At 40.5% G+C, this 27,312-nt stretch overlaps 1 protein-coding gene across 1 annotated transcript; it reads right to left on the bottom strand.

Annotated features, from left to right (window-relative positions):
- Window positions 1-1,092: 1,092 nt before the first annotated feature.
- Window positions 1,093-4,113, bottom strand: SLC18A3 (solute carrier family 18 member A3). Its single transcript, XM_007478623.2, has one exon. The coding sequence runs from the start codon at window positions 3,389-3,391 to the stop codon at window positions 1,757-1,759; it is 1,635 nt and encodes a 544-aa protein (XP_007478685.2). The 5' UTR covers window positions 3,392-4,113; the 3' UTR covers window positions 1,093-1,756.
- Between the last annotated feature and the right edge of the window lie 23,199 nt (window positions 4,114-27,312).

The following is a 27,312-nucleotide window of genomic DNA, read 5'->3' as shown; positions in this document are numbered from 1 at the left end:
TCTAAATCTGGAATACAGCCCCGGACCTAGACGGGCAGTGCTTCCCCTGGGCCCTGCCAAGCTTAGAACGTTGCCCAGCTGGGAGAAGGGTGCCTAGATGCCCCTTGCTCTAGGTCTAGATTGAAATTCCGGGTGTAATAGCACGTGAAATGTGAACTTGTTCGTTGTGTGATGATCCCCCGCCTTTGAGATAGTTTCCAAGTGGTGAATAGAATTGCAGTTTAAAGATGCGTGTGTGCTGGAAGCTTCTTTCTGTTCATTGCTAACTGTCCTGTCGGGTACAGGAAAACGCCACTGAGCTACCCTGGGGGTTTCAGAAACAACCGAAGGAAGCAAGCCCTACGAGCGTCCGGGGAGAGCGGCTTAGGTGCATGCTGGGGCAATGGTCGGGAAGGTAGCTGTGTGCCCCGGACCTGAGGTGGATAAGAAGTTGAGAGCAGGTTGTGGGTGTGAACGTCGGATGGCAAGGCTCTACTAGGCATGTGTCTGTGCGTGGGGAGAGGGCGGAGGGCGGCTGTGTGTATAGATGAGGTACTTGTTCATGAATGTAGCTAGTATACGTGATTTAGTAGAAGTGTGTAGGGGACATACGTGAGCGTGGATACTGTATTTGTGGGCGCGCGCGCAGGCGAATGCAGAGGAAAGGAGACTGAAAACAAGTGTGCAGGAGCGTAGAATACAGTTATATGTGTAAGTGCGAGGGTTGCGTTTGGCAGGAGTGGGATGTGAGTATACAGGAGATGTGTATTCCAGGAGGTGTGCGTGTGTGTGTTAGGGGTTGGGGAGGGGGAGGCGAGAGCTAGTGGAATGGCTGGTAGACGAACCTTAAGAAAAGGAACTGTTTCGGCTTTCCCGGAGTCCATTTGATCTTAGGTAGACAACCAAAGGGCTGCCGAGGACAGCCTGGGCACTTGAGTCTCTGGGGACAAATCAGAACTCCCTTATTCATCTCTGCCTCCAACCTGGGGGCAGGTTGGGGAGGAGGGATCATTCCCGCCCACCCCCTTTCTGGAGGCAGCCAGGTCTCTTGAACTTGACCTCCCCCACACCTAGCTTGCAGTGTGAATTAGAAACCTAGCAATGAATGCGACCTCAGTATAGACACTGTTTATTGAGTTCCTGTCCCTGAATATACAACTTGAATGACATTACACGGGTTTGTTTCCCCGTACAGAGATACACAGGAGGCCACACACTTGTTTTGTTTTCAAATTCGAGAAACTTTTGCACACAGACTCCAGTTACATGGGACAGGCAGAGGGCAGAGAACCCACACCCCGACTACCCCCGCTGGGAAGTTTTAGAATTGAGGAGGAAGGCTGAGTTGTGGTTTCGGGGAGCTTCATATTCAAGCAGGTGTCCTCAGACTATCTCCCGGCTCAAAGACGGAGCAAGAATCGCGTCTTCCAATTACAAAGAGCGGATCATTACCCGCGCTTGGAAAGGCGTTGGATTGAGGGAAACGGGACAGGGAAACATCCGTGAGACAGCCGGAGGGAGCTAGGGGCAGGGAACCATCAAGGACTACAAAGAGGGAAGCTGAATACAATGGGGACGAGAGTTAAGAGCAGAAAGAGGGAGACACATTGCACAGACAAAGCTATAGGTCCTCCAGCACCACCCACCTAGCTAGACCCCATTTTTGGTCAATTTTCTTTAGGTTAACCCTTGATATACCAAGTTTCTAGGAAAAGGAGGAGGCGGAAGAACAGGGATTTTTAAAGGACTTTCCTTCCTGTGCTCCTCTCAAATACTTTTAACTATATTCGTAGTCGTAGTCCGAGGACTCTTCCCCAGACAACGCCCTGGGACGGTTCTGGGCGGCGCCTTCCCCCTCCCATCCCAGGGAAACCTCCCCTTCGGGGGGCAGGCCGTGGCGAGGCTTGTCTTTGCCTAACCGCTCCTCCAGGCGGATAGTGTCGTAGAGGCCCTTGGGTGACTCGTCCAGAAGTACGTCCTGCTCGGAACGGGACGGCGTCATGTAGCAGACGTTACGAAGGAGTAGAAGGACTGGTGCGTAGAGTAGGTTAGCGAGGCCCATGCCCAGGTTGAGCTGTGGGAAGCCGAGAGTGTATACGATCTGGCTGGCTACAATGGGCCCGAGAGCGTAAGCCACGGAATAGGAGATGTCTGCGATGGCGTAGACGCTACCATAGACAGAAACGTGTCGCACATCTACCAGGAAAGCGAGAGTAGGCAGTAGCGCGGTGTCTACGAGCGCGATGCCAAAGCAGATACCGCAAAGGGGCACCACTAGCTGGCCAAAGTTGTGGCAGGCTGGCACCGTGCAGGAACTGGCTCCAATGACCACCAGTCCCAGGGCACCATAGAACCATTGCAGGTGCGGGTATCGCGCAGCCAGCTTGACGGTGAGATAGACGCCCAAGACGTGAGGGAAGAAGGCTGGGAGCCAAGTGAGTCCCATCTCCCATTCGGATGCTCCCATGCTCTCCTTCATCCAGTTGGCAATGGTAGGCTCCAGAAAAGCCAGAGGAATGTTGCAGGTGGTCAGTGCGCCAGCCACCACAGCGATGTAGGGGTCCAGCATGAGCCGGTGGATGGGCGTGCCCACCGGCAGGTTTTCCCGCGCCTTGACGGAGAAAGGCTTGGCCACCAGCATGAGAAGGAACCCGTCCAGCAGGGAGACCACGGCCAGCACCAGGAAGGGGTACCTCTTCCCTGCGAACTGGTAAAGGATACCACCGAAGGGGGGCGCCACAAGGCTGCCGAAACTGATGAAGGCCAGGGCCACGCCCAGGGCCCGGCTGCGTTCTGGTTCCTCGGGGTATTTGTCCGCAATCATGGCAATGCCCGACGTGTCTGCAAAGGCCGAGCCCAGTCCTTGCAGGCTGCGAGCGGCGAACAGGGTAGCATAGTCCTCGGCGAAGGCAAACATAACCGTGGACGCGAACATGACGCCCAGGCCGATGAGCAGAGGCGCGTCGTAGCCCACGCGGTCTATGAAAGGCCCGCTCAGGGGATTCACCAGCAGCTGCAGGATGGCCTTAGAGGCGAACAACACGCCAATCTTGATGTCCTCGCTCTCCGTTGGGTAAGTGGGCTTCAGGCTGGACTTCGGCGGAGGCGTCGGGGCATCCGTGGCATTTGCAGTCTGGCTGGTGTTGGCCGTGGGCTGGAGCTGCCGGTGGTGGTGGTCCGAACGGTCCTCTTCGCTGCCCTTGTGCATGCCGGCGATGTAGACGGGCACGATGGGTACGATGACCATGTAAAGCATGTTGTCTAGAAAGAGCGCCACGCAGACGATGACGAGTAGCAGCCGGCGTTGCCGGTGTGTCTCCTGAAGCGCCGAACCTAGGCGCCGGGTGCGCTCGCCCACAGCCTCGGACAGTTTTCCCGCAGCCGCTTTGGCCAGCCCCGCGGGCGCCGCCATCCTTCCCCTCCTCCCTCTGAAGGCCCTTTCAGATGTTTCAGCTCCCAGGAGCCCGGGACTCACAGAGCATGGGGAGAGGCAGAAGCAGAGGCAGAGGCGTCCGGCCTGGCACCCCCGCTGGCCTCCCCCGCTGACCTCCCCCGCTGGACCGTTCCGCTTTCCTCCAAGCTGTAGCTTCCGAGTCTCAGCCGGCGGTTGGGGCGGGCTCTGTGCCCCCTAGGTGGGCGGTGTCCAGATAGTCCCGGGGAGCGCACCGACCCCAGCTTTCTTGGTGCGCCGCCCAAAGCCTCTACCCCGAAGAAAAGATGTTCCAGTCCAACTCGCCTCGCCTCAGCTCGGGCCCCCTCCCTCAGAGCGAGGGGGGCGTCTCAGGACAGAGCCCCTTGGCTAGAGCGCAGAGCTTGGCTCTCAGTGCCGACACCGCCCCCGCGGCTCAGGGGCCCCTGTGCGCTCTACCGACACGGGCGCATCTCCGGCAGGGACAGAGACCCTGTGCGCTCTGCCCTCAGCCCAGCAGCGTTCAGCCGGCTTTTGTTGCCCTGGGCACAGACCGTGTTGCATGCTTCTTGTTTCTTAACTCTCACTTAGCAATTCCCCCCTCCCCTTTCCCCCCTCCCTTTTCCTCGTTGCTCCCCCCTCCCCCATCTCTGCCTCTGTCTCTTGGTGTCTCTCTCTTTTTTTTAGCTTCCACTTGGGGCTGTGACGCGGTGAGTTCCGGCCCCAGAGTGGTGCCCGGGTCTGCTTGCGTCTGTTCATTCTAATGCGGGCACATGTAGGGGCTGGAACCAATAGAGGACCAAGAGGAGAGGAACCTTCCTCCACTACCTCCCTTCCCCCTACCCCCACCCCGCCCTGTGTCCTGGCCCCTCCTCCTGTCCTTGGGGTTTTAAGCTGGGGGTGGGGGAAAGACAGGATGGAAGCGAAGGCTGGAAGGAAGCATTTGTTTGAAAGGGGGAGTCCAGACTTCTTTCTGCTTCCCCCAGAAGAAGGTGAGGGAGGAGCTCTAGACTGGCTTCAGAGCTTCACAGAGGAAGAGAAAAGAGCCAACCTTGGATACCTGAGATCAGTAGAGAGGCTTTTGGAAGAGAAAGTGACTTCTTGGTCTCAGGCCCCTGGCCCTGACTGGCCTTGATGACAGTCTGCTCTCCATACTCTTAAAATCCTGGCTTTCTTGGCTGTCTTCAAGACTCGGCTCCAATCCCACCTTCTGTATGGACCTTTCCTGGTCCTTATCCCCCACTCTACCCAATGCTTGTGCCTTCTCTCTAAAACGACCTTCCAATGCCACTGTGTGCATGCACTATATACATATGTAAGACATACTTATATTATGTGGTATGTACTTATTATGTAGAGTATGTACATAATTATTTGTACATCGTCAGAATATGCATCAGAATATGAGCTCCTTGAGGGCAAGAATCATCCTGTTTTTGCTTTTGTGAGCCCAGCCCTCCCACAGTGCCTGGCACTTAAGTAAGCAAAGCTTACTTAATAAATGCTTGTTGACTGACTGACTGATGGTAAGCCTAGCCCCCCCACTGAGTGAACTGAAAACATAGGGGTCTGCAGCTTCCCGTTTTCTTCCTGTCCACTGGGGGCCGGGGGGGGGGTTTGGTTGCGGATGCTGCTAGTGAAGTAATGCAGGTCCTTAGAGGTTAGTTAACTGGATAAACGGGTTGGGGGCGGGGCGGTTTGGAGAGGTCTCACAGTGTCATACCCCAGACACCTGCACAGATTCCCCTGGGAGCTCCTCCCTAGGGATCCCTGGCAGTGTTTTTTGTCCGTATGGTCGTCCATCACCGCAGAGAAAAAGAATGAAGAGCAGGTGGAGGGGAAGCGGTGGCCCTAGCCCACAGTCGTTGCTGAATTCAGCCTGTACCCTACACCCTAACCCAGACAACTGGACTAGGAACCGAGAAAAACAGGCCGAAGCAGCTGAGGGTATAAGCGAAGTCCGAGGGCTTCTTTGGGCTTCGTGTGTGTTTGGTCTACGGATCGTCCCCAGCCAGCCCTCTCCTCCTGTAACTGGGCCTGAACCGGGCACCCCCCAGACCCCCTTTCCATCGGACCTTCCTCCTTTCCATTCAAACTTCCCCACCCCCGTTCTCTCGGCCCGGCCCGAGGACCAGGGCGGAGTGACGACATCTCAGGTGTCCCATAGATCGAGCGAGGGTGGAAGGAGTGAAGGCTGAGATAGGCTGGGTCTCCAGGACACCGGCACCTCTCCAGGGCATCAAAACGAACCCTCTCGAGAACTGATCACCTAAACTTCCTAGAAAAATGTTCCGGGGTCTGAGGAAAGCACTGCTCCGGATTCGTTTCAAGTCTTCGTTTCAGAAAGCTCTCACGTGGTACTTCTGTGTGTGAAGCTTTCTCTGTCCTCTAACCCCATCCCCCTTCCACTCACTGCTCACACTACTCACTTGGCATAATATGGGAACAACTGGGGGCGGGGAGGGTTTCGAGTCCAAATCTTTGGGGGAGTTCCCAGCATGGAAACTTCCTCCACTGATGTAGATCAACAACTCGTCTGTAATTTTAGTCTTCGAATTGCCTGCTGTACCAAGAGGTTGTGTCTTGCCTGTCGTCACAGAGTGGACATATATTATTGATCCACTACTGTGTGCCAGGCACTGTGCTAAGCACAGGGCATACAAAGACAAAAGTGAATCAAGTCCCTGCCCTGGAGGAGCTTACAATATGGGGGGGGGGGGGGAAGCAGATGTGGGGAGAGGGAGAGAGGCTCTGGGTGGGATGGCTATTAGGAAGTCTCACTTTAGGCACCATTTCTTAAATATTTCTTACTATGGCTGAGTCCCCCATCTACAAAAACAGTGAGAGCACACTTCCTGCCTGCCTTCATGGAATTCATATTCTATTGGGGAAGACCACATAGGAAGACAGCGAAACACTACCTACAAGATCTAAATCTATATCCACTATGGATGGAGATGCAGGGGAAAGTAAGGGGAAGGAAAGGGGCAGACCTGGAAGGACCTCCTGCTAAAGGCTGGGATTTTAATTTAGACTAGAAGGAAGCAAGTTAGCGAAGGAGAGGGAGAGCATTCTAGGCATGAGAGCTAAGCAGTGCAAATGAAGAGATGGGAGACTAGAATTATGGAGACACAGCTGGTGTCTCCAGCTAAATGTTGAAGGAAAATGGGAATTCTCAGAGGGAGAGGCAGGACATGAACACAGAACTTAATCCCTGACTCTCAAGACCTGCTTCTTATTTGACATGCCATAGAGAAATAATAGCTGGCATGTTAAAGACTGTGAAGCACTTACATGTATTATCTCATTTGATATTCACAGCCATGAGTGACATTTTTATCCTTTCCTATCTTTGTCAATTCTTTTTCCTTTTATTAAAAAATTAACTTCATTTTCTCCCAATAACAATTTTACACATAAGTTTTCCAAAATCACATGATTCATGTTGTCTCCCTTCCCTCTTTCCTCCTACCCTCTCGGAGTTGACAAACAACATGTATTATCACTTAAAACATATTTCTATATCATTCATTTTTGCAAGTGAACAGTCCCATAAAACCAAAAACTCCAAATCATATGCCCAGATAAAAAAGTGCTTCTTATCCTTTTTTGTTAAAGGAAGAAAGGAAGACATTTTCTTTGTTCACTGTTCACAGACACAAAACTAGTAGAGGCCCAATTTCATGGGATCTAGGACTAGTGAGGACCTTTTCTAACTCCTCCCCATTCTGCAGATGAGGCAACTGAGTCACAGAGAAATTGAGTCAATAAACACAGATCACACAGGTAGTAAAGTAGCAGAGTTTTGATCCCTCTTAATTTTGTTTCTCCTAGAATTCTGTAAATTCCTTGGAAGCAAAGGCAGTGTCTAATAATAGTAACAAACTCACTTTTAGACAGCACTTGAAAGTTTCCAAATTGCTTTGCTCACAACAATCCTGTGAGGCAGGAAGGTTTTCTAAGTTGTTAGATTCCCCATGACACTTCAAGTAGAGCTAAGTGGGTAAGTGTTCCATAGGTCGTGGATTTTTTTTAAGACACTTGGCTAGATGAGCCCTAAGGCCCCTTTTAGTTGGAAAATCCAGTGATTCTATAACTGTTTTATCAGACATTAGAAAGTTCTTGCTGTGGGCAGCTGAGGGGCTCAGTGGATTGAGAGCCAGGCCCAGAGGTCCTAGGTTAAAATCTGACCTCAGACACTTCCTAGTTGTATGACCTTGGGCAAGTCACTTAACCCCTATTGCCTAGTCCTTACCACTCTTCTGACTTGGAACTAATATGATTTTAAGACAGAAGGTAAGAGTTTAAAAACTGACCCTGATATACCAAACTGTTTTTACTAGAAGTTCTTCTTAGGAAAAGAAGGGCTTTTTAGGGAAACTTGTTTTTGCACGTGAGATTCATTTTTTCCCCCTTCCTCAGCCAGAGGAGTTTGAAACACCAATAGATACTAGGAATCAGTGCTCTCAATTTTAATGAAAAGGTACAGAGCAGCTAAAACTCCACAATAATTATAGCTATCAATTACACAACACTTTCTATGTGCTATCTCACTTATTCCTCATAATAGTTGTTATCTCCATTTTACAGATGAAGAAACTGACTCTGAGATGGGTTAAATAGCTTGCCCAGATCAGAGATCTAGTGAGCATTTCAGGTAGAATTTGAATTCAGGTCTTCCTCTCTCTAAGTCCAATACTCATCTTGCTACCACCTTGCTTTACTTCCTTGGTAAAGGAAATAAACCAGGGACTCAGAGTAAGGACCCTCATTTCCAAGCCCATAAGCCCCTGCCCTGGGAAAGAAAGAACAGTTGGCAAGGTGGAACTTTCTGGTGATATGGATATTGTTATTCTGTGCACTTGCCTGGGTAGCCAGCAACAGTGAGGTCATTGGAAAGTTGGCTCCCAGCCCTAGCCTGAGAGACGCACTGGGGATGAAGTGATGGAAAGCAGTGAATTAGGGGAAAAGACAGCAACAGCCCCCCTTCTTGGTGCTGAACCATTCTAATATCCTAAGTGCAGGAACCTGGAAAAGAAGACCTCCTCTACTTCTGTAGCTGGCAGCCTGCTTGGCACTTTGCAGCATTTTCCTCTTTGGCACTTGCCTGTCCTAGAAGGGCAATGTGAACAAAAAGCACTATACTAGGAGCCAGACCTGACTGCACTGACTAGCTCTGTGACCTTGACTAAGTAAGAGCTCCTCTTGAGCCTGGATCACCTTAACCACAAAATGGAAATAACAAAATATTCAATTTAACAACAAATTAATATTTGTTACCTGAAGGTAATGTTACTTGCCAAGAGGCAGGCGGCTCAGTACAAATTATCACTTCTAACAACTACACCTAGTACTTCTGGATCCTAAGGCTGGGATAAGGCTTTCACAGACAGTTAATTTCCTTAAACATGAAGAGCTAAAGTCTTATAATTAATACCTAATTACCCTCTGTATTATATGTTGTCTGGCAATTTTTTTGTTTATGTCCTGCTTTCCTAAAGCAAATTTTGAGTGTCTTGAAGACAGAGATAATTTCTTTTTCCCTTGAATCTCTGAAAGGTCTAGACATACACAGATGTTCTTTGTGTGCTTATAGGTGATTGGTGAATCATATCTACCATTATCTTTATCTTCATCTTTATCAATTAATATAATTGGGTCTTTTAAAATTAAAATTTATTTTGTTAAATGAAAAGCTGCCTTCTCTCTCTCCCACCTCCTCTTACTACCCCACTTAGAGAAATCAAGAAAAATAAAATTATCTGTTACAAACATGCATTGTCAAATACAATAAATCTCAGACTGATAATGTCTTTTCTCTACTCCCCCTCCCCAATTTCTTAATCTGTACTTCCAAGTCCATCACCTTTCTGTAGAGAGATGGATAGCCTTGTTTCATTATGAGCCCCTTAGCTTTGTAGCTGGTCATTGTGTTGATCAGTTTCTAATACCTTTCAAAGGTGATTGTCTTTACGAAATTGTTGTTATTGTACAAATTGTTCTCACAGTCCTGCTCACTTCAGTTTTCATCAGTTCATATGTTTTTGTAGGTTTCTCTGAAGCCATCCCCTTCATCATTTCTTATCAAATTCCTTCACAGTCATATATTATACTTAAGCCATTCCCAATCAACTGGCAATTTCCAATTCTTTATTCCTGTAGAGCTGCTATTGGTAAATATTTGTTAAGTGTCCTACATTCCAGGCTGTGCTAAGCACTGGGGATACGAAATTCAAGGAGCTTACAAAATAAATATGTTTATAAATATATGGTTTTATAAACATAAATATTTTTGTACATATGAGTTATTTTCCCTTCTTTGATCTCATTTTGTTGTTTTAAATCTAGTATTGGTATCCCAGCATTATAAGGCAAGCATAATTTAATAGCTTTTTGAGAATCCAAATTGCTTTCTAGAATGGCTGGACCAGTTCACAGCTTTACCAACAGTATGTTTCCCCATAGCCCCTCCAGCATTTAGCATTTTCCATTTTTTAAAAATATCAACGTTGCCAACTGAAGACTGTAAGGTGGTTTAATTTGAAGAGTTGTTTAATCTGAATTTCTCTAATTATTAGTAATTTGGAGTATTTTGTTCATATTGCTAATGATAACTTGGATTTCTTCCTTTGAAAATGGCCTGTTAATACTCTTGACCATTTATCAATTGAAGGATAGTATTTATTCTTATAAATGTGAATAAGTTCCAATTCAAAGATACCACATCATATTACTTAGACTGCCTCTTTGTTTATGTTTTTTCCTTCCTTCCTTCCTTCCTTCCTTCCTTCCTTCCTTCCTTCCTTCCTTCCTTCCTTCCTTCCTTCCTTCCTTCCTTCCTTCCTTCCTTCCTTCCTTCCTTCCTTCCTTCCTTCCTTCCTTCCTTCCTTCTTCTTCCTTCTTTCTTTCCTTCTTTCTTTCCTTCTTTCTTTCTTCTTTCTTTCTTTCTTTCTTTCTTTCTTTCTTTCTTTCTTTCTTTCTTTCTTTCTTTCTTTCTTTCTTTCTTTCTTTCTTTCTTTCTTTCTTTCTTTCTTTCTTTCTTTCTTTCTTTCTTTCTTTCTTTCTTTCTTTCTTTCTTTCTTTCTTTCTTTCTTTCTTTCCTTTTTCTTTTTCTCCTCCTCCTCCTCCTCCTCCTCCTTTTTACTTCTCTGTCTCTCTCGCTGTCTCTCTCTGTTTCTCTGTCTCTGCCTCTCAGCCTCTCTGTATCTCTATCTCTCTTGGTCTCTCTCTGTCTCTGTCTCTCTCTGTGTCTCTCTCTGTCTCTGTCTTTCTGTCTCTGTCTCTCTGTCTCTGTCTCTCTGCCTCTCTATCTCTGTCTCTCTCTGTCTCTCTGTCTCTGTCTCTCTGTCTCTGTCCTCTGTCTCTGTCTCTTTCTGTCTCTGTCTCTGTCTCTATCTCTGTCTCTCTCTCTGTCTTTGTGTCTCTGTCTCTGTGTCTCTGTCTCTATCTCTCTGTCTTTGTGTCTCTGTCTCTCTGTCTCTGTCTCTGTGTCTCTGTGTCTCTGTCTCTCTCTGCCTCTCTGTCTCTCTGTCTCTCTCTCTCTCTCCTAATACAGGAATGTTTTGCTGGGCAAATGGGGTTAAGAGACTTGCCCAGGGTCACACATCTAGGAAGTGTATGAAGCCAGTTTTAAAATCCAGGTTCTCCCAACTCCAGGACTGGTGATTTATCCACTGAGCCACCAAGCTGCCCCCAGGAATTTATTTTTCATTAATACAAATGTGTAATGAGTTTTGTTATTTTTGCATTCTCAATGAGTGAGTGAGGAGAGGGAGATAATTCAGAAATGAAAATAATATAAAATTGAATTAAAAATAAAAAATTTGAATCAGTTCTATGTATACATATTAGAAATGAGACTTTTATAGGAAAAATCATTGCTGCAAAGATTTTCCTCACATATGTTTTTCTTTTAATTTTAACTACTTTTTTGCATGCAAAAATTTTAAAATTTAATGAAATCAAAATTGTCCATTTTATCTCTTATGAACTTTTCTCTTGTTTGATCACGAACACTTCCCCTATTATTAGAGCCAACAGGTGATTTCTTCTTTGTTTCTCTAATTTGTTTATGATGTCACCTATTTAAATCATGTACTCATTTGGAGCTTTTCTTGGTATATAGTGTGAGATACTGGTTTATATCTAGTTTCTATCAGACTATTTTCCAGTTTTTTCAACAGTTTTTGACAGTGAGTTATCCCCTCATGTTTGCATTTATTGAACACTAGGCTACTATGCTCATTTGATTCTGTATATTCTGTACTGAATCTGTCATATCAATTAGCCTTTCTATTTCTTAGTAGTAGTAGTAGTAGTCTCTCGGTGACCAAGAATGATGATTGTCTTTGTGCATTACCATCTATTGATGTACCCTCATGTGGCTTTGGAGTCCAAAGGCTAAGGCGCACAGTGTGTGGCACATGGGGCTGGGACTCCAGTTGTTACAGGAGGTGCGGTTGTGGCCTGGTGTCGGCGTTCACGCGCAGCGGCAAGACGTCGACGTCGCTCATCTTCAAAGGTGGTGGCGGCATGGTTAATGTGGGTTCCCCAGCTGCTTCTGTCAGAGGCAGCGAGTTCTAGTTGCTTCAGTGTAATGCCAGCCCACTTCAGGTTTGACTTTAGCTGATCCTTGAATCTTTTCTTTGGCCGGCCTTGTTTCCTGAGTCCAGCTGACAGTTCACCATAGAACACCTGTCTTGGTATTCGCTGTGGGTCCATGCGGATGACGTGTCCAGACCATCATAGCTGGGTTTTGAGGACCAGGACTTCGATGCTGGTGGAGTTGGCTCTGTCGAGGACTTCCTGGTTGGTGATTCAGTCCTGCCATCGGATCCTCATGATTGACCAGAGAGAGCGTTGGTGGAATTGCTCCAGCTGTTTCATGTGCTTCCGGTACAGTGTCCATGTCTCACAGCTGAGCTGAGGACCACTGCGTTGTACACTTTGAGCTTCGTCGCAGTGCTTACACCGCTGTGTTGGAGGACTTTGGAGCGCAGCCGCCCGAGTGCCTGGCTGGCCTTTTGGATCCTGGCATTGATCTCGTGGTCTAGGGACCCGTCGTTGGCGATGGTGCTGCCCAGGTACTTGAAGGTGTTGACATTAGAAAGCTGTGTGCTGTCGATTGTAATGCGCGGCTGGTTAGTTGACCTCCCTGGTGCAGGTTGGAACAGGACCTCTGTTTTGCTGAGGCTGATAGTCAGGCCAAACAGTTTTGTTGCAGTGGAGAACCTGTCCACAATGGTTTGGAGATGATTTTCTTGGTGGGCCATGAGAGCACAGTCATCTGCAAAGAGAGCTTCCAGGATGAGTCTCTCTGTTGTCTTTGTTTTTGCAGTCAGGCAGAGAAGGTCGAATAGTGAGCCATCCAGTCGGTCTTTGATGTAGACGCCCAGGTCTAGGTCCATCACAGCCTCACAGCATGCTACACCAAATTCTACTTCTTAACCAGTTCCAAATTGCTTTGATTACTATTTTGTCATATAGTTTGAGATCTGTCACTGTTAGGTCCTTTTCCTTCCTATGTTTTCCTTAATCCCCTTAATATTCTTGAAAAAAATTTTTTTGTTCAGATGAATTTTATAATTTTTTCCTAGCTCTACAAAGTAATCCTTTGGTAGTTTGATTGGTATGGCACTAAATAAAAAGATTAATTTATATAGAACTATAATTTTTATTATCTTGTCTTCACCTACCGATGAACAATAAAAATTTCTCCAATTATTTAGATGTTTAATTCGTTTAAAGAGAGTTTTGTAACTGTGTTCATGTAGTTCTTCTGTGCATCTTACTAAAACGACCCCCCCCCCAATTTCCTAGTTATTTTAAATGAAATTTTTCTTTCTATCTCATCTTAAAAAGATTTTTGAGTGGGAAGTAACATGTAAAAATGCTGGTGACTTAGTTTCTTGTAACTTTGATGAAGTTATTACTCATTTCAGTTAGTTTTTTAGTTGACTCTCTAGGGTTCTCTAAATTAACCATCATACCATTTAAGAAAGTGGTAATTTTGTTTGCTCTTTGTCTATGCTTTCCCCCTCTTCATTGACTTGTCTTAGTGCTATAGATAACGCTACCTCCCAAGATTGTCTTGAGGATCAAATGAGATGATGATTGTAAAATACTTAGCACAAGTGCCTAGTACATAGTAAGTGTTATATATACTTTGGCTACAATTATTCTTACAATAGTGGACATCTTTACTCTCGATTTTATTTGAAATATCTCTATCTATATTATAGATAATTCTGCCTTTAGATAGAGAATTATCATATTAAGGAAAGATCTGATTATTCCTATGCTTTCTAATGTTATTTCTTTAATCAGGAATGAGTGTTATATCTTGTCAAAATCTTTCTCTGTGACTATTGATATAATTTATTATATGTTATTAATGTTATTAATATGGTCAATTATGTTTATAGTTGTTCCAATACTTAACCACTCTGTATTCTTAGGATAAATCCAATCTGGTCATAGTGTACAATCTTGGTGATACCATAGTCAAATAATAACATCTATAAACTATAAGGGACCTTAGAGATCATTTCATCTAACCTCATACTTCATGTAAGAGTCTTCTCTATAAATTATCTGACAGGTCATCATGACCTGTCAAAAAACGGGTAACATATCACTTTTGACCACTATAAAATTTTAGAATATTTTTCTGTTCGTGTTGGAATGTTTCTTATTTCTCCTTACATATATACCACCAATTACATGTAATAACATTTTCACACAAGTTTTCCTAAGTTATATGATTGAACTTATCTTCTTCCATCCCTTCCCAGTCTCCTCTGGGTGTTGGCAGGCAATTCCACTTAGGTTATACATGTATTACCATGCAAAATATATTTCCATATTGTTCAGATTTTTTAAGTGAGTAATCTTATAAAACCAAGACCACAAAATGTAAACCCAAATAAACAATTGAAAAATCCTATGCTTTCATCTGAATTCTGACTCCAACAGTTCTTTCTCTGGAGGTGGATAGCATTATTTGTCATTATTTTTCTTTTAAACAATTAAGAAGCACCAATGATTCTGTACTTTCTTCAGAATTCACAGATTCAGAGTCCTCTATCTTATCAGGTGTTAATTTGCTTCCCTTTGTCTTATAATACTTATTCATAAATGCCCAAAGCCTTTTATTTGATATGGAGATCTTATTTCCTTCTACTTGTTGGCTGATTTGCTTTTTAGTTTTCTTCCTCCTGAGATCATTGGTAATTTCTTTCTTTTTTAAACATTTTTTTCTGATTGCTCATGTTCTGGCTCCCTCCCTTTTGATAGCTATTTCTCTGAGGGCTGGATCTCAAAGTGTTCCACACCAGACAAGTCAAGGTTTACTGGCCTTCATCTCTGCTCCAAATGACTTCTGGGTGGAAAGAACATATGTTCTGTCCTGTAACCCCTGTTCTTCAGTTCTTCATTCCAGTGGCCCAGAGTGCTCTCACAGACTGAGCAAATTTCTGCTCTTTGGAGTTTGTATTCTATAGCAATGGGTGGAAGATGGAGGGATGAGGTGTTAAACTGAGTTTCATTCCAAGTGGGTGGATCAACTTGTCAAGCCCTGCTGTAGGAATCATGGTGACTGCTGAAGGAGGGGTGCTTCCAGGAGCATGTTAAGGATAAGAAAATATTAGCTCTCTCTGTTGTTACCTTGTTTTTACTTTGAGTTTTGGGTGTCCTAGATAGTGGAGACAGCTGAAATTGCTTCATACCTGGTGCATAATGCCTATTTTATAGAGATTTGAGAGGTCATGAGAATTAGAGAAAATGTCTAGTCCTCCATTTTGTTGGTCATGTGATCCAAAAAATCCTCATAATGACAATATACATTTTATAACTTACACCTCTTTGTCTTGAAAAGATCAGTTAAGTTACTTAAGAGTAGAGATTATAAAAGTTGAGTTAAATTTCAATTACCTGGATAGCAAAATATGACAGTAAAGAGTAGGTTTCAGCCCTCGACTTCCATCAGAAATTCACATTTCAAATCTCAGGTTCTCCTGTTGGTTAATTAACTTTCTGTTCTATTGTAGGTACAAACCTGAGCACTACTGTGCCAACCTAGAATGTGGGAAAGTAAGATGTTGTGATATAAATATGTGTCATTGTACATTCTTGGAGGACTGAGACTTTTATTTCACTTCTGCATTTCCAGTACCTAATATTGTGTTGGCATATTGCAGATACTTTAATATTATGTTCTGAATGAAATGAGGTGAATATATGAGCACCTACACCCTGTCTTTGGATCGAGTTGGTTCCAAGCTTCTTCTGCTGCTTCCTCTTTTACTGGGCACTGTGCTTGACACTGGAAGGGAGAAGAATGTAATGCTAGAGTACTGGTGAGATTCTTAGTACTGTCTCCAGAAATAGGCTGGAGTTTTAAGAAAAGAAAATCCCATTAAAGGGAACAATTGAAGAGGAAATAAGGATTTTTATTCATGGACATGAAACTGGCAGAGCCATAAAGGTAAGCAAGTCAGAACTGAGATGGCAATAAGACAGGGTGGTAAAATTTTTATTTTTCTGTGACCCCCTCACTGCATGTGACTATGCCCCTAATGGCTCTGAAGAAACCAGTTTCTACCTAGACAGAAATAAGATTATTGTAGACTCTTGGTATGGTTTGTTTTACTGCTCTCCTGATTACATTTTTAAGAGGGAATAACCACTAAAATCCTACAATATATATTTCCAAAAAAGTTAGATGTCAGTTAAGGAGGAAACTTCCACACTGAAGATAAAACAATGAACCCATTTTCCTCTTAGGGCTTTTTACTTTCAGAGTTCATAATTATTCTTAAGAATTTTGTCAAAAAGACCTTTCTTGGCTTCCACCTGATTCCTTTTCTCTCAATTGTCCCTACTTTGAGAGCAGTCTCAAAGATCAATTAAATGCCTTGGGATCTTTTAAGGGTAGAGATGATGTAAGTAGAATAAAACCTCAATTAACTGGAATGCTTGGGAAGTAGACATCTAGGGCTATTGAATTTTCTGGGTAACCTTTAAGCTGATAATCTGTTAAGCTGTTAAATGGGTAACCTAGCTAATCCTAGGCAAATCTGTTAACCCTGTTTGTCTCAGTTTCCTCATCTGTAAAAAGAACTCCAGAAGTAAATGACAAACCATCCAGAATCTTTGCCCAGAAGATCCCAAATGGGGTCAAGAAGTGTCAGACTCAATTCAAATGACTCAACAACAACAACTTGTGATGAATCAGGGTGAGCATTATTGACACTGTTTGCCAAAATTTCTGGTCCTATTATTTGTAAATTCCAGGCAAAATCTAGACTTTTACTTCTCTTGACCTGCAGGACATCAAAAAGATTCTGATAACTTTGGAATATGACTGAAGTTTTACCCATAAGTTTGAGATGATTTGGATATGTTAATGAACTAATGCTAAGGTGCCACAGAAATAAGTTGTTTCACTAAAAACACCCTATAAAAGTGAGACCTCAACCTCCTGTTTGTAAAAATTGAAACTAAATCTCAAATAATAAAATATATTTTAGGAGATTTATTAATGATCAATTAGAAATAAAGGAATAAAAGGAATACAAAATTTAAAAAAACCACGACCACAGCCGATCAGCCAGTTCAAAGCACACACCTTACCACCACCAAGCTCCCTGCCAGCCAAAAAGAGAGAGAAGGACTGCCCACTCAATATTTATCCCCTGTCTACAGGAAGTATGTAATGACAGGAAGCCAGTGGGCTCCCGGGAAATGTAGTTTTTTTTTAGGTAACAGATTTTCAATTATACATGTTCCCACCCCTAGCCCTCTTTCTTTGACAATGTTCATTTTGACCTTTAATTTTATAAAGGTATTTACAGAAGATAGGAGGCAAGGCATGTAAAGGAGAGTGAGTGCGAAAGTATGCAATGGGCCTGTTAACATATATTGTCAGAAGTATTTAGGTTTGACATTATCAGTGGCTTGGGAGGAAAGCTAAATGCAACAAAAAAATTGTTTTAATTTTTAAAAGTTATATTGGGCAAAAAGAATTAGCTCTAAGAAGTAATAGGACTGCTACTTGAAGTAGATGAGATTATTCTAATGGATGATGGAAAGAAGGCAGAAATACTCAACTTTATTATTTTTTGGTTTTGTTTCTATTTTTGTTCCAAGAAGAATACTTTCTAGATTGGAAGAGGCAGAACAAAATTTACTAATAAGACCAAATAAAATAAGTAGGGGGTAGAGTAAGAGTGTACTAGCTGCCCTTGATAAGTTCAAGTCACAAGGCCCAGGTGAACTATATCCTGTTACTGAAAGGCCTGGAAAATAGGATTTTGGAGTGATCTTTGATGCAGTTAGATGATTTGGTAGACCTAAAGTCAAAACAGATCTGACTGCAATTCCTCCCTTAGGCTTTTACTAATTATGTTATCCTGGACAAGTCAACAGCACTCAGCCTCAGTTTCCTCATCTATAAAATGGGCAGAATAATAGCACTTACTTCAGAGTTGTTGCAGGGATTGAATGAGATTAATATATATGTAAGGTGCTTTGCATATAATAAAGGACTATATACATTATTATTGTTATTATTATCATTATATTTTTCAAAGATCATAGAGAATAAAAGAGATCCCTCAGAACTGGAGAAGAGAAAATGTTTGATTTTCAGAAAGGTAATCAAACATATTAAAGAGACAGCTAGTGAATATCTGAAAAGGAAGAAGGAAACAATTATCACTAACAATAAGAGTGATTTTGTCAAACGCAGATCAAGCTAACCTCGTTTCCTTTTTTGACTGTGTTATTTGACTGATCTTGGGAATGTTGCTAATATAATATGTACTTTTCCTCTAGTGTCAGCCTCTATCACATTACTTAGATTTTAACAAAAATTGGATAGAATCTCATACTATATCTGTGGTAGAGATGGAGAAATGTGATAGATTTTAGTAGTCTGAAAAAATCTTCCTTTATGGGTGGGCTGCACTCTTTGAGATTTGTTAGGTTCCTTTGTGACAGATGTGTCTGCTATAGATACACTCTCTCTCTTAGACTTTTTTTCTAAAATTTTGCATAAATGGAGAAGGAAAAGTCATATGTCTTGAATCTTTCATAATGCAAATTCCGTGCCTTGGTTAGTAAGAAAGGAATCTATATTTCCCTTGATATTAGATTAGAAACTAATAGGATAAAGCTGAGTGAGGTCCTGCTTTTCTGTCTAAAACACATGACCTCCACCTATTTCATTGCTGTCACAGAGATGGGATTACCCATGGCTATCCTAATTGTATGGGCCATCCTAGTATGAATCTAGTCCCACTGTGAAAGTGGGGATTGGCTTCTTCTTTGTTCTCAAGCCAACACTTTGAAGGAAAGATGATGTTCTCTTCCGGGTGATCCCAGAATAAAGACCTTCCTTCCCCATTCATCTTTTGAATGTGCTATCATAAGCCATAACGAACCTAATAAAATCAATTTCACAAATATATTGGATTTCATATATGAAAAATGATATCTGTTCATTTATATGGAGGAAAGATAGCAGATCTACAAAAGAATATAAACACTGATTACAGTGAAGAACATGAAGACAACATTAAGCAGCAACAGAACTCAGATTAAATGTGATGGACAACATCGGTAAAACTGTTTAATTTATAGCATATAGCCTTTGTTTGAAAATATGATGCTACAAATGTGTACAGTGGTGTGTACTATCAGTCACAATTACTTTGATGTGTTACTTTGTTTAATAACTCTTTTTGGAAAGTAAACTTTGCTTTTGCTCTGTTTATACATTTCTTTATTATGTTCAATGAAAAAAGAAAACACTCAACAAAACTAAACAAAAAAAAATTACTTTCCAAGTTACGTTAGCAGAGAAGGCATTCCTGTGGCTTTGGATAAGGAAAAGGTGGGGATGGAGATGGGAATGAGGGCAAAAATGAGATCATTCATGTGGAGAGAGTTCTCATCAGTCTATGTCAACAGAGCTAAGCATGTGTGTGTATGTGTGTGAGACAGACAGATAGAGACAAAGGGACGTGGAGAGATATATAAGGGGAGAAAGGGGGTTAATTTTATAAAAAAGGTTGGGCTGGATTATATTTAAAATAGGGTTTTCAGGAATTGGATTTATTCCAAAGAGGTTTATTTACAATTTATTTACAAAATATAGAAAGAGTGAAGTAAGAAAAATCCAATTGAGGTTAGGGTAAGATATCTAGCCTAAGAATTAAGTAATTTACTCCCAGCCCATGGCTCAACCTAGGCAGGGGAGTTTAGTCCTTAACTGACCTTGGCAAAGCCGAGGACCTGGGGAAGTCTCTCTCAAGAGGTAGGTCTTTCCTGAGGATAGTTTTTTCAGAAAATCCAGGAAAGGAGTCAGCCTTTTCACTCACCATGTGTCAGTCCAAAGGAAGAGATTTAAGAACAGCCTCACTTGGAACAGGGGCTCAGGTCCAGTCAGCAGATTCTTTTCCAGCCTCAACTCGAAAGAATAAAGAACTGTCTCACAGGAAGTTCAACTTCAAGTAGAACTGCACTCAGGAAGTTGTAACTCCCTTTTAAAGATACTTTCTTTTGTGTCACTTCCTGTGCTTTCCCCTAATTTTTTGTCTACCAATTACAGTTGAAGCTTTGCTTTAGGACTGCCATGGAGCAGTCAGTTTAATTCTGATTTGTCACCCACTATCATCCATTTGGGTCACAGATCTCCCCCACTCAAGTGTGAATGGGGTGTTTACACCTTTGGTGATTAAATCTAAAAATGGGCAGAGGAGTTAATTTCATTTTCACAATCAGGGGAGAGTTAAATTTAATCTTCATAGATAGAAGAGGCAATAGAGGGAGGGAGAAAGTGAGAAGAGAGAGATGCAGAGAGACAAAGTCAGAGAGGAGGGAGATGGTGAGAGAGGGAAAAAGGGAAGAAGGGGTTAGAGAGAGAAAGAGAGAGAAGGTAGACAGAGAATGAATTATTTCTAAGGTTACAATCAACCAACAAGGATTTATTAAGTACCCACAATGTACAAAGAACTTAATGAATACTTGTTGCTATCTCCAATACCTAGGCACCTATTCTAGGTGCTGGGGTTACAAAGTATAAAAAATGAAGCAATCTTTAGTCCTATTGAATATAAAATTATAATAGTGAAGACAGTATTAGCTTCTAGAAATTACCATTTGTCATTTCATGCAAACATCTTGCCCTAGAATGTTAAAATGATTGAGATCTCATGAAGAATCTAGTTAGTATTCAGCAACACAGACTGTTTGGTGGAATTGCATAAATAATCACAAGATGTTAGTGCCCAAAGGGTTGCCTTTTAGAGGTTACCTAGTTTAATGGCTCATTTTACAGATAAAGAAACGGAGGCCTTGAGCATTCTAGTGACTTGTCACAGCTAGTAAATGGTGGAGTTACGATGCAAACTCAAATATTCTGGCTTAAAATTACAGGATTCCTTTTACTACTCCATATGCAGTCCCTAATTTATTTTTTTTGTCTCCCCAATGGATCTAGCATCAGGTGTTGAAGGGAGGGCTTGATATGGAGGAGTGTTAATTTGCGATAAAAGTAAATAAACCTATTTGGATTCCAACACCAGAGGAAACAAGCAGTCTCTAAAGAAGAAAAGATTTTTGTGTAATATCTTTCTCCCAGATTAAACCTTTCTCAGATAAAAGATACTGGTAGCCCCCTGGGCTTCACACCACTGAATTTCATCTAGTTTTCCCATTTAACAAATTATTTTGCCCTTAAAATAAATAGACTATGCCATATTTGTCCAGGACTAAATGTGGGCTCTCGACAGATGGCATTCCTAGAAAAGTGAGGTTGGAAGATAGCCATAAAGACATGATGGTCGGCTAACCACATCTCTCCCTTTGCTAACATTGCTGTGTCACTGGCAACAGAAGCTCAAAGTCATTATTCAATGGTACCTAAGTTAAAGTGACTACGGCACAGATTTGCCGGTTGACATGGCTAGGATGCAGAAGGCTGGATGTATATTGTCTTGATGTTTGGAGTTCGGGACTCATGAAAAAATACTCAGCCTGAATTCTGATCCTGACTCTTATTCCTGTAAGATGTGGAACCATGGATAAATCATTAATTAACATTTCATTTACAATTTCATCTGTACAAGAATTAAAAAAACAAAACAAAAATATACTTTACCTACCTTGTAAGGTCATTGAGGATCAAATGAGACAATATGTATAAAAGTATTTTTAAACCCTTACCTTCTACCTTAGAATCAATATTGTATATTGGTCCAAAGGCAGAAGAATGGTAAGTGCTAGATAATGTGGGTTAAGTGACTTGCCAAGGGTCACAGAGCTAGGAAGTGTTTGAGTCCAGATCTGAACCCAGGACCTCCCAGCTCTAAGCCTGGATCACAATTCTTTGAGCCACCTACCTGCTCTCATATAAAAGTATTTTTGAAAATTGCAATGCTCTTTGACACAGATTATTTGCAAATATTAAATCTTATTGTGTTAATTCTTAGCCAAGAAGATCACATTAGTTGTCAGAGAATTTTTTCTCATCATTTTCAAAATGGAAAGGACTACTAATTAGTTAAAAGGAGAAGCTATTATTACAATGGAGCAGTTTAGTTTTATCAAGAACAGATCATACAGAATGAAAAGAAAGGAAAGGAAAAGAAAATAAGGTCATTGAAACATCATCTTCTTTTAAAAAATGTGAGAAGATAGGAGGAAATCCAGGAGGAAGTACAGAGAAGCAGATCAGCTCTATAAGCTACAAGTTAAGTTTATTATATTCTTAAAAAGAAAAGCCAGGTTGGAGCCAAAATGGTGGATTAGAGACAACTCTACTGAACTCTCTCAACATTCTCTTCCAATTTAAAAATAACTTCTGAAACAAAATTTTGAAGCAGCAGAGCCAACAGAAGCTAGGACATTTTCCTCTTCTAAGAAAGTTTAGGAGTAGGGGAGGGGTATTCTGTGGCATCAGGGTGGAGGCTTATCCAGAACCCACATATCTGGCAGTGCACCAACAGTGACTGAAGCAGCAGTAGCATTTTTAGGAACTCTCAGTCCGGAGACAGGAAGCATCAGATAGATCAGATAAGACAGAAAGGTCAGATAACTGATCAGAAAGAGATTATATAAGAGACTTTTTGCTGGCCTTGGGTACAGCTGGCACTGAGTAGCAATTGTATTGCCTATACACAGTTTTAGGTTGCAATTCTAGTATAGAGAGAAATTCTGGGGGTTTGTCACAAAGAAGCAGGGATCCTTCCTGGGTAAATACCAGAGTACAAATCTGGAGAGTTGTGATCACACCTCTCTCAGGATTATACATCTTTGGAAGCACTAAAAACTTTCAGTTTTCCAAAACTAGCTTTTAAAATGGTAGTACAAAAAATCTCAAAGCCCTCAGGTGAGCATAGTCCAACTTTAATATAAAATTAAAAGTCAAGAAATAGGCTGGAAAAATGAGCAAACGGCAAAAAAACAAATTTGATGAAAAAAGTGACTATGGTGGTAAGGAAGGCAAAGACACAAAAACTCAGAAGATAGCTATGTGAAAATAACTACAATACTTCAAAGAAAAATGCTAATTAAATCCAAGACCAGCAAGAATGCCTGAGTTAAAGAAAGAAATAAAAATAATAAAGGAAAATTTGGGGAAAGAAATGAGAATGAGATGCAAGAAAAAAATTATGAAAAGAGAATAATAATTTGGTAAAATAGACACAAAAATACCAAAAAAAATTCTTAAAAAAGAATTGACTCAATAGTAAAAGAGGCACAAAACTTTACTGAAAAAAGAAATTCATAAAGAGCAGAATTGGCTAAAAGAAAAAGGAGGGAAAAATTCACTGAAAAAAAGAACCTCTTAAAAAGCAGAACTGACCAAATGGGAAAAGAGATACAAAATCTTATTGATGGTAATAATTCTTAAAAATTAGAATTGGGCAAGAAGAAGCTAATGACTCCATGAGACATCAAGAAACAACAAAACAAAGTCAAAGGAATGGAAAAAATAGAAGAAAATGTGAAATACATCATCAGAAAAACAACTAACTTTGAAAATAGATCAAGAATAGAAGACTAAAACATTATTAGACTACCTGAAAGCCATGATCAAAGAAAGAATTTTGGTATTGTCTTTAAAGAAATTATCAAGGAAAACTGCTCTGATATCTTAGATTCAGAGGGTAAAATAGAAATTAAAAGAATCCACCAGTCACCTACTGAAAGAGTTCCCAAAATGAAAACTCACAGTAATATCCAAATCCCAGAGCTCCCAAGTCAAAGAGAAATACTTGAAATAGCCAGAAAGAAATAATTCAAATATCATGTAGCCATAGTCAAGATCACATAAGATTTAGCAGCTTCTACATTAGATGAGTAGAGGGCTTAGAATATGATACTCTGAAAGGCAAAAGACCTAGGATTATGATGGAGAATAACCTACTCTGCAAAACTGAATATAATCCTTCAGGTGAAAAAAATAATGAAATAGAGAATTTTCAAGATTTCCTGGTGAAAAGACTAGAACTAAATATAAAATCTGATATTTAAACATAAGACTGAAGTGATACATAAAAGGTAAACATTAAAGAGTGATCATAAGGGACTCGGTAAAGTTAAATCATTTGCATGTCTGCGTTGGAAAATGATAGCATGTAACTCCTAAGAAAATAATCATCATTGTTGTTCAGTCATTTCCATTATGTTCATTTCATTGTGATTCCAGTTGGGACTTTCGTGGCAAAGATATAGGAGTAGTTTGTCATTTCCTACTACAGCTCATTTTATCAATGAGGAAACTAAGTCAAATAGGGTAAGGTGACTTGCCAGGGTCACTTAGCTAATAAGAATTTGAGGTCACATTTGAACTCTGGTCTTCCTAACTCCAGGCCCAGAGTTCTCTCTACCATTCTACTTAGCTGCCCCAGGTTTGAACTGAGGGAGATGAATCTTCCTGACTTCAGATTTGGCAAGAGACTATATCACCTAGCAGTTTACACAGGTATAGGACCTGTACATGAGTTGATTATATTGGAGTAATCCCTCAAAAAATAAAGAGGTAAGAAAGAGGAGTGCACTGGGAGAAGGGAGAAGTAGAATGGGGAAAATTTTATCACAGAAAAGAGGAGTGCAAGGAAGAACTTTTATTGTGGAAGGAAAAATGGGAAGGTGGTAGACCATGCTTGAATCTCATTCTCATTAAATTTGGTTCAAACACACACACACACACACACACACACACACACACACACACACAATTGTATATAGAATATAACATCTAAAACAGAAATAGGAGGTGAAGGGGATAATAAAAATCTGGGAGTAGTTTTTAGTGAGAGTGGTAAGAGGTCTCCAGTGTAGTGCTCTAAGGATCTCTGCTTGACTGCTCTGTTTAACATTTATATTAAAGACTTGGAGAAAGGCATAGATGACTCTCCCCAAATTTGGAGACCACATGAAGCTGGGAGGGAGAAACAAACACCCTAGATGACACATCAAAAAGGATCTTGTTGGGGTAGATGGAGCATTGGTTCAAGCCTAATAAGATGAAATTCAATATGGATAAAGAATTTGTATTGGTATAGTAATATATGTCAGTTAAAGGTAATGCTATTTAATTTACAATTAATTATTTTAATTAGAACCAATGTGATGTTTATTGTTCATTGTATTTCAGCAACTACAATCAATATCACTTTTTTATTTGTGGGATCAATAAACTTTGTAATGTATATATTGAAAATAAAGAGTTTAAATTTAAGATAAATTTAAATTTAAAAAAATATAAAAAGAAAAAATTAAATATATAAAATATATAAATATACATTTAAAATAGTGAATTTTGAAAAATCACAACATAAGTTAGCTGAGAACACTAGTGTTTTGGGAAAAATGAGATTTCAAGATTATCGTGAAAATTATATGGATTTTATCTTGTCAAAATTTTATTCTAAAACTACATTTTAACTACATTTTAATCAGCCTTTTTTACATCTAAGGAGGATAATAAGTCATATCACCCACCTTCATAGATTGTTGGAGAATTAAGATGATTCTAAAATGCTTAACATAGTTAGAACTATGTAAATGTTGATTATGCTATTGAATTTTGTATTAAATAATATACTGAAGATAATAACATGAATTATTTTCTAAGAAGGGTGAAATTTGATCTAAATGCATTGAAGAAATTTGATCTGCTAAGAACTTGAGAAGTTAGCTTTTACATTTGGGGAGAACCCCATTATATCCTTTAGGCTTCTAGTTTTTCTTATATTATGGAATTTGGGAGAATAATCAGAAATAATTAGAAATATGAATTCCCTTTTAATTAGGAGGATATATTGTCGATTTCATACTGTTATGTGAGATTTTTCTAAATTCTTGTGAAATGCTGTTGAGAGGCCCCTTTCCTATTGAGTTAGTAAAATGAATGTGGTAACAATTTTCAAAAAATTGTAATAATAAAGTGCGTTTTGTCTTAAAATGCAGAATTCTTCTGATTTACTAAGGGGTTTGAGGAACCTGTTCCCCAAGCAGAGTTGTGATCTAAATTTGTAACTGTGCTTGAATAAAATTATATCATGTTAACTCTGTGGAAAAACTTATTTTGTGAAAGTCTAAAACACCAAATGATTACTTTGTAATTGACTAAATTAATGTCTTTTGACTAGAATAAATTTTTGTATCTTTTGAATGGGACTGTTAAAAGAAAGCAGGTTTAAAAAATGATTAAATTATTCAATGGATTATTTCTTCCTCTAAACTAGCCTTCTAAAAATAAAGACTTTGGTCTTACTATTTATAACTGCCCTTGCAATGTTATTTAGCAAGTGGTTCATATAATATTTGAAATCAAAACTAAACATTCTAAAGTACTACAGAAAGTAAGCCTCTGAAATTCTTTAAACTAATCTTTGGGGAGTAAAAAAAAAAGATTGCGATGTGATAAATACTATATAAAAGAATCGACTTTAATTACTACATACTGGGTAGTTCATTGTGATTGTATGTGATTAGTAAAAGACGAAATTAGGTAGGATGAATGATATTCTCTGTAAGATAATTTGAAATGGATTTGATTGAACTGTTACCCTCTGACTAGTAATAGGTTTCATGTTATAAATATATGATATTAGGAATATAACATTTTCTTTTGTATTATAAAAGCTGAAAAACTAAAACTAAACCTTTTAATCCAAATATTGTTAGATTATTAATCTCTATTATTTAATATTGCATTATGTTTGAAAACTGCTAATCACTTAATAATATATATTTATATATATTTTATATATTTTGCTTTAAATGAGAAAAAAAATTACAATGACTTACCATTGGGAGAAAAACATAATAAAATCCTTTCAATAGATCTTTGTCTATGAGTTTCCTTAGGATTTTCTTCTTGACCTCAGTTAATACAATCAGCCATTCTGACAGTACATTGTAAAACTCCAGAATGTGGCATTTGTGTTGCTTGTTCAAAGGATCAAACATTTAACCAACTTGCCTCTCCACCATTTTCTGTGATAGTCACTCTTCATCTTATACCCCATGTGAATATATACCTGTTGATTTCATATGTATGCCCAAGTATGGTTACTATAATGTCTCCTTTCATTTTACTCAATGAATTTAAGAGCTTTTACTTTTTCTAGAACTTAAAACTTTCATTGGCACACCTATATTCTTCCCCTTCCTTTATTTTCTCTATGGAGCAGACCAAGGGGACCATTGTATATCTAATTATTAAAACATATCATATATTTATTTATATTCATTTTAGAACATATGTCCACATGGTTAATTTCATCTCTAATAACTATACTAAATGTATGAAAAATTTATCTATTAATGAACATGGTATGAATTTGAACCAATATAGTTAATGATTATTGTTCATGAAAACAATAAATATACCTTCCCTAACATAT

The sequence above is a fragment of the Monodelphis domestica genome, chromosome 1 (genome assembly GCF_027887165.1).
Source record: "Monodelphis domestica isolate mMonDom1 chromosome 1, mMonDom1.pri, whole genome shotgun sequence".
In the NCBI taxonomy this organism is placed as follows: domain Eukaryota; kingdom Metazoa; phylum Chordata; class Mammalia; order Didelphimorphia; family Didelphidae; genus Monodelphis; species Monodelphis domestica.
Note: the sequence above shows the minus strand (reverse complement) of the source record. Positions and strands in the feature narration are given on the sequence as shown.

Bases quoted from the DNA above. Each gene is read 5' to 3' on its own strand.
- SLC18A3 (XM_007478623.2), bottom strand. From the start codon at position 3,391: ATGGCGGCGCCCGCGGGGCTGGCCAAAGCGGCTGCGGGAAAACTGTCC.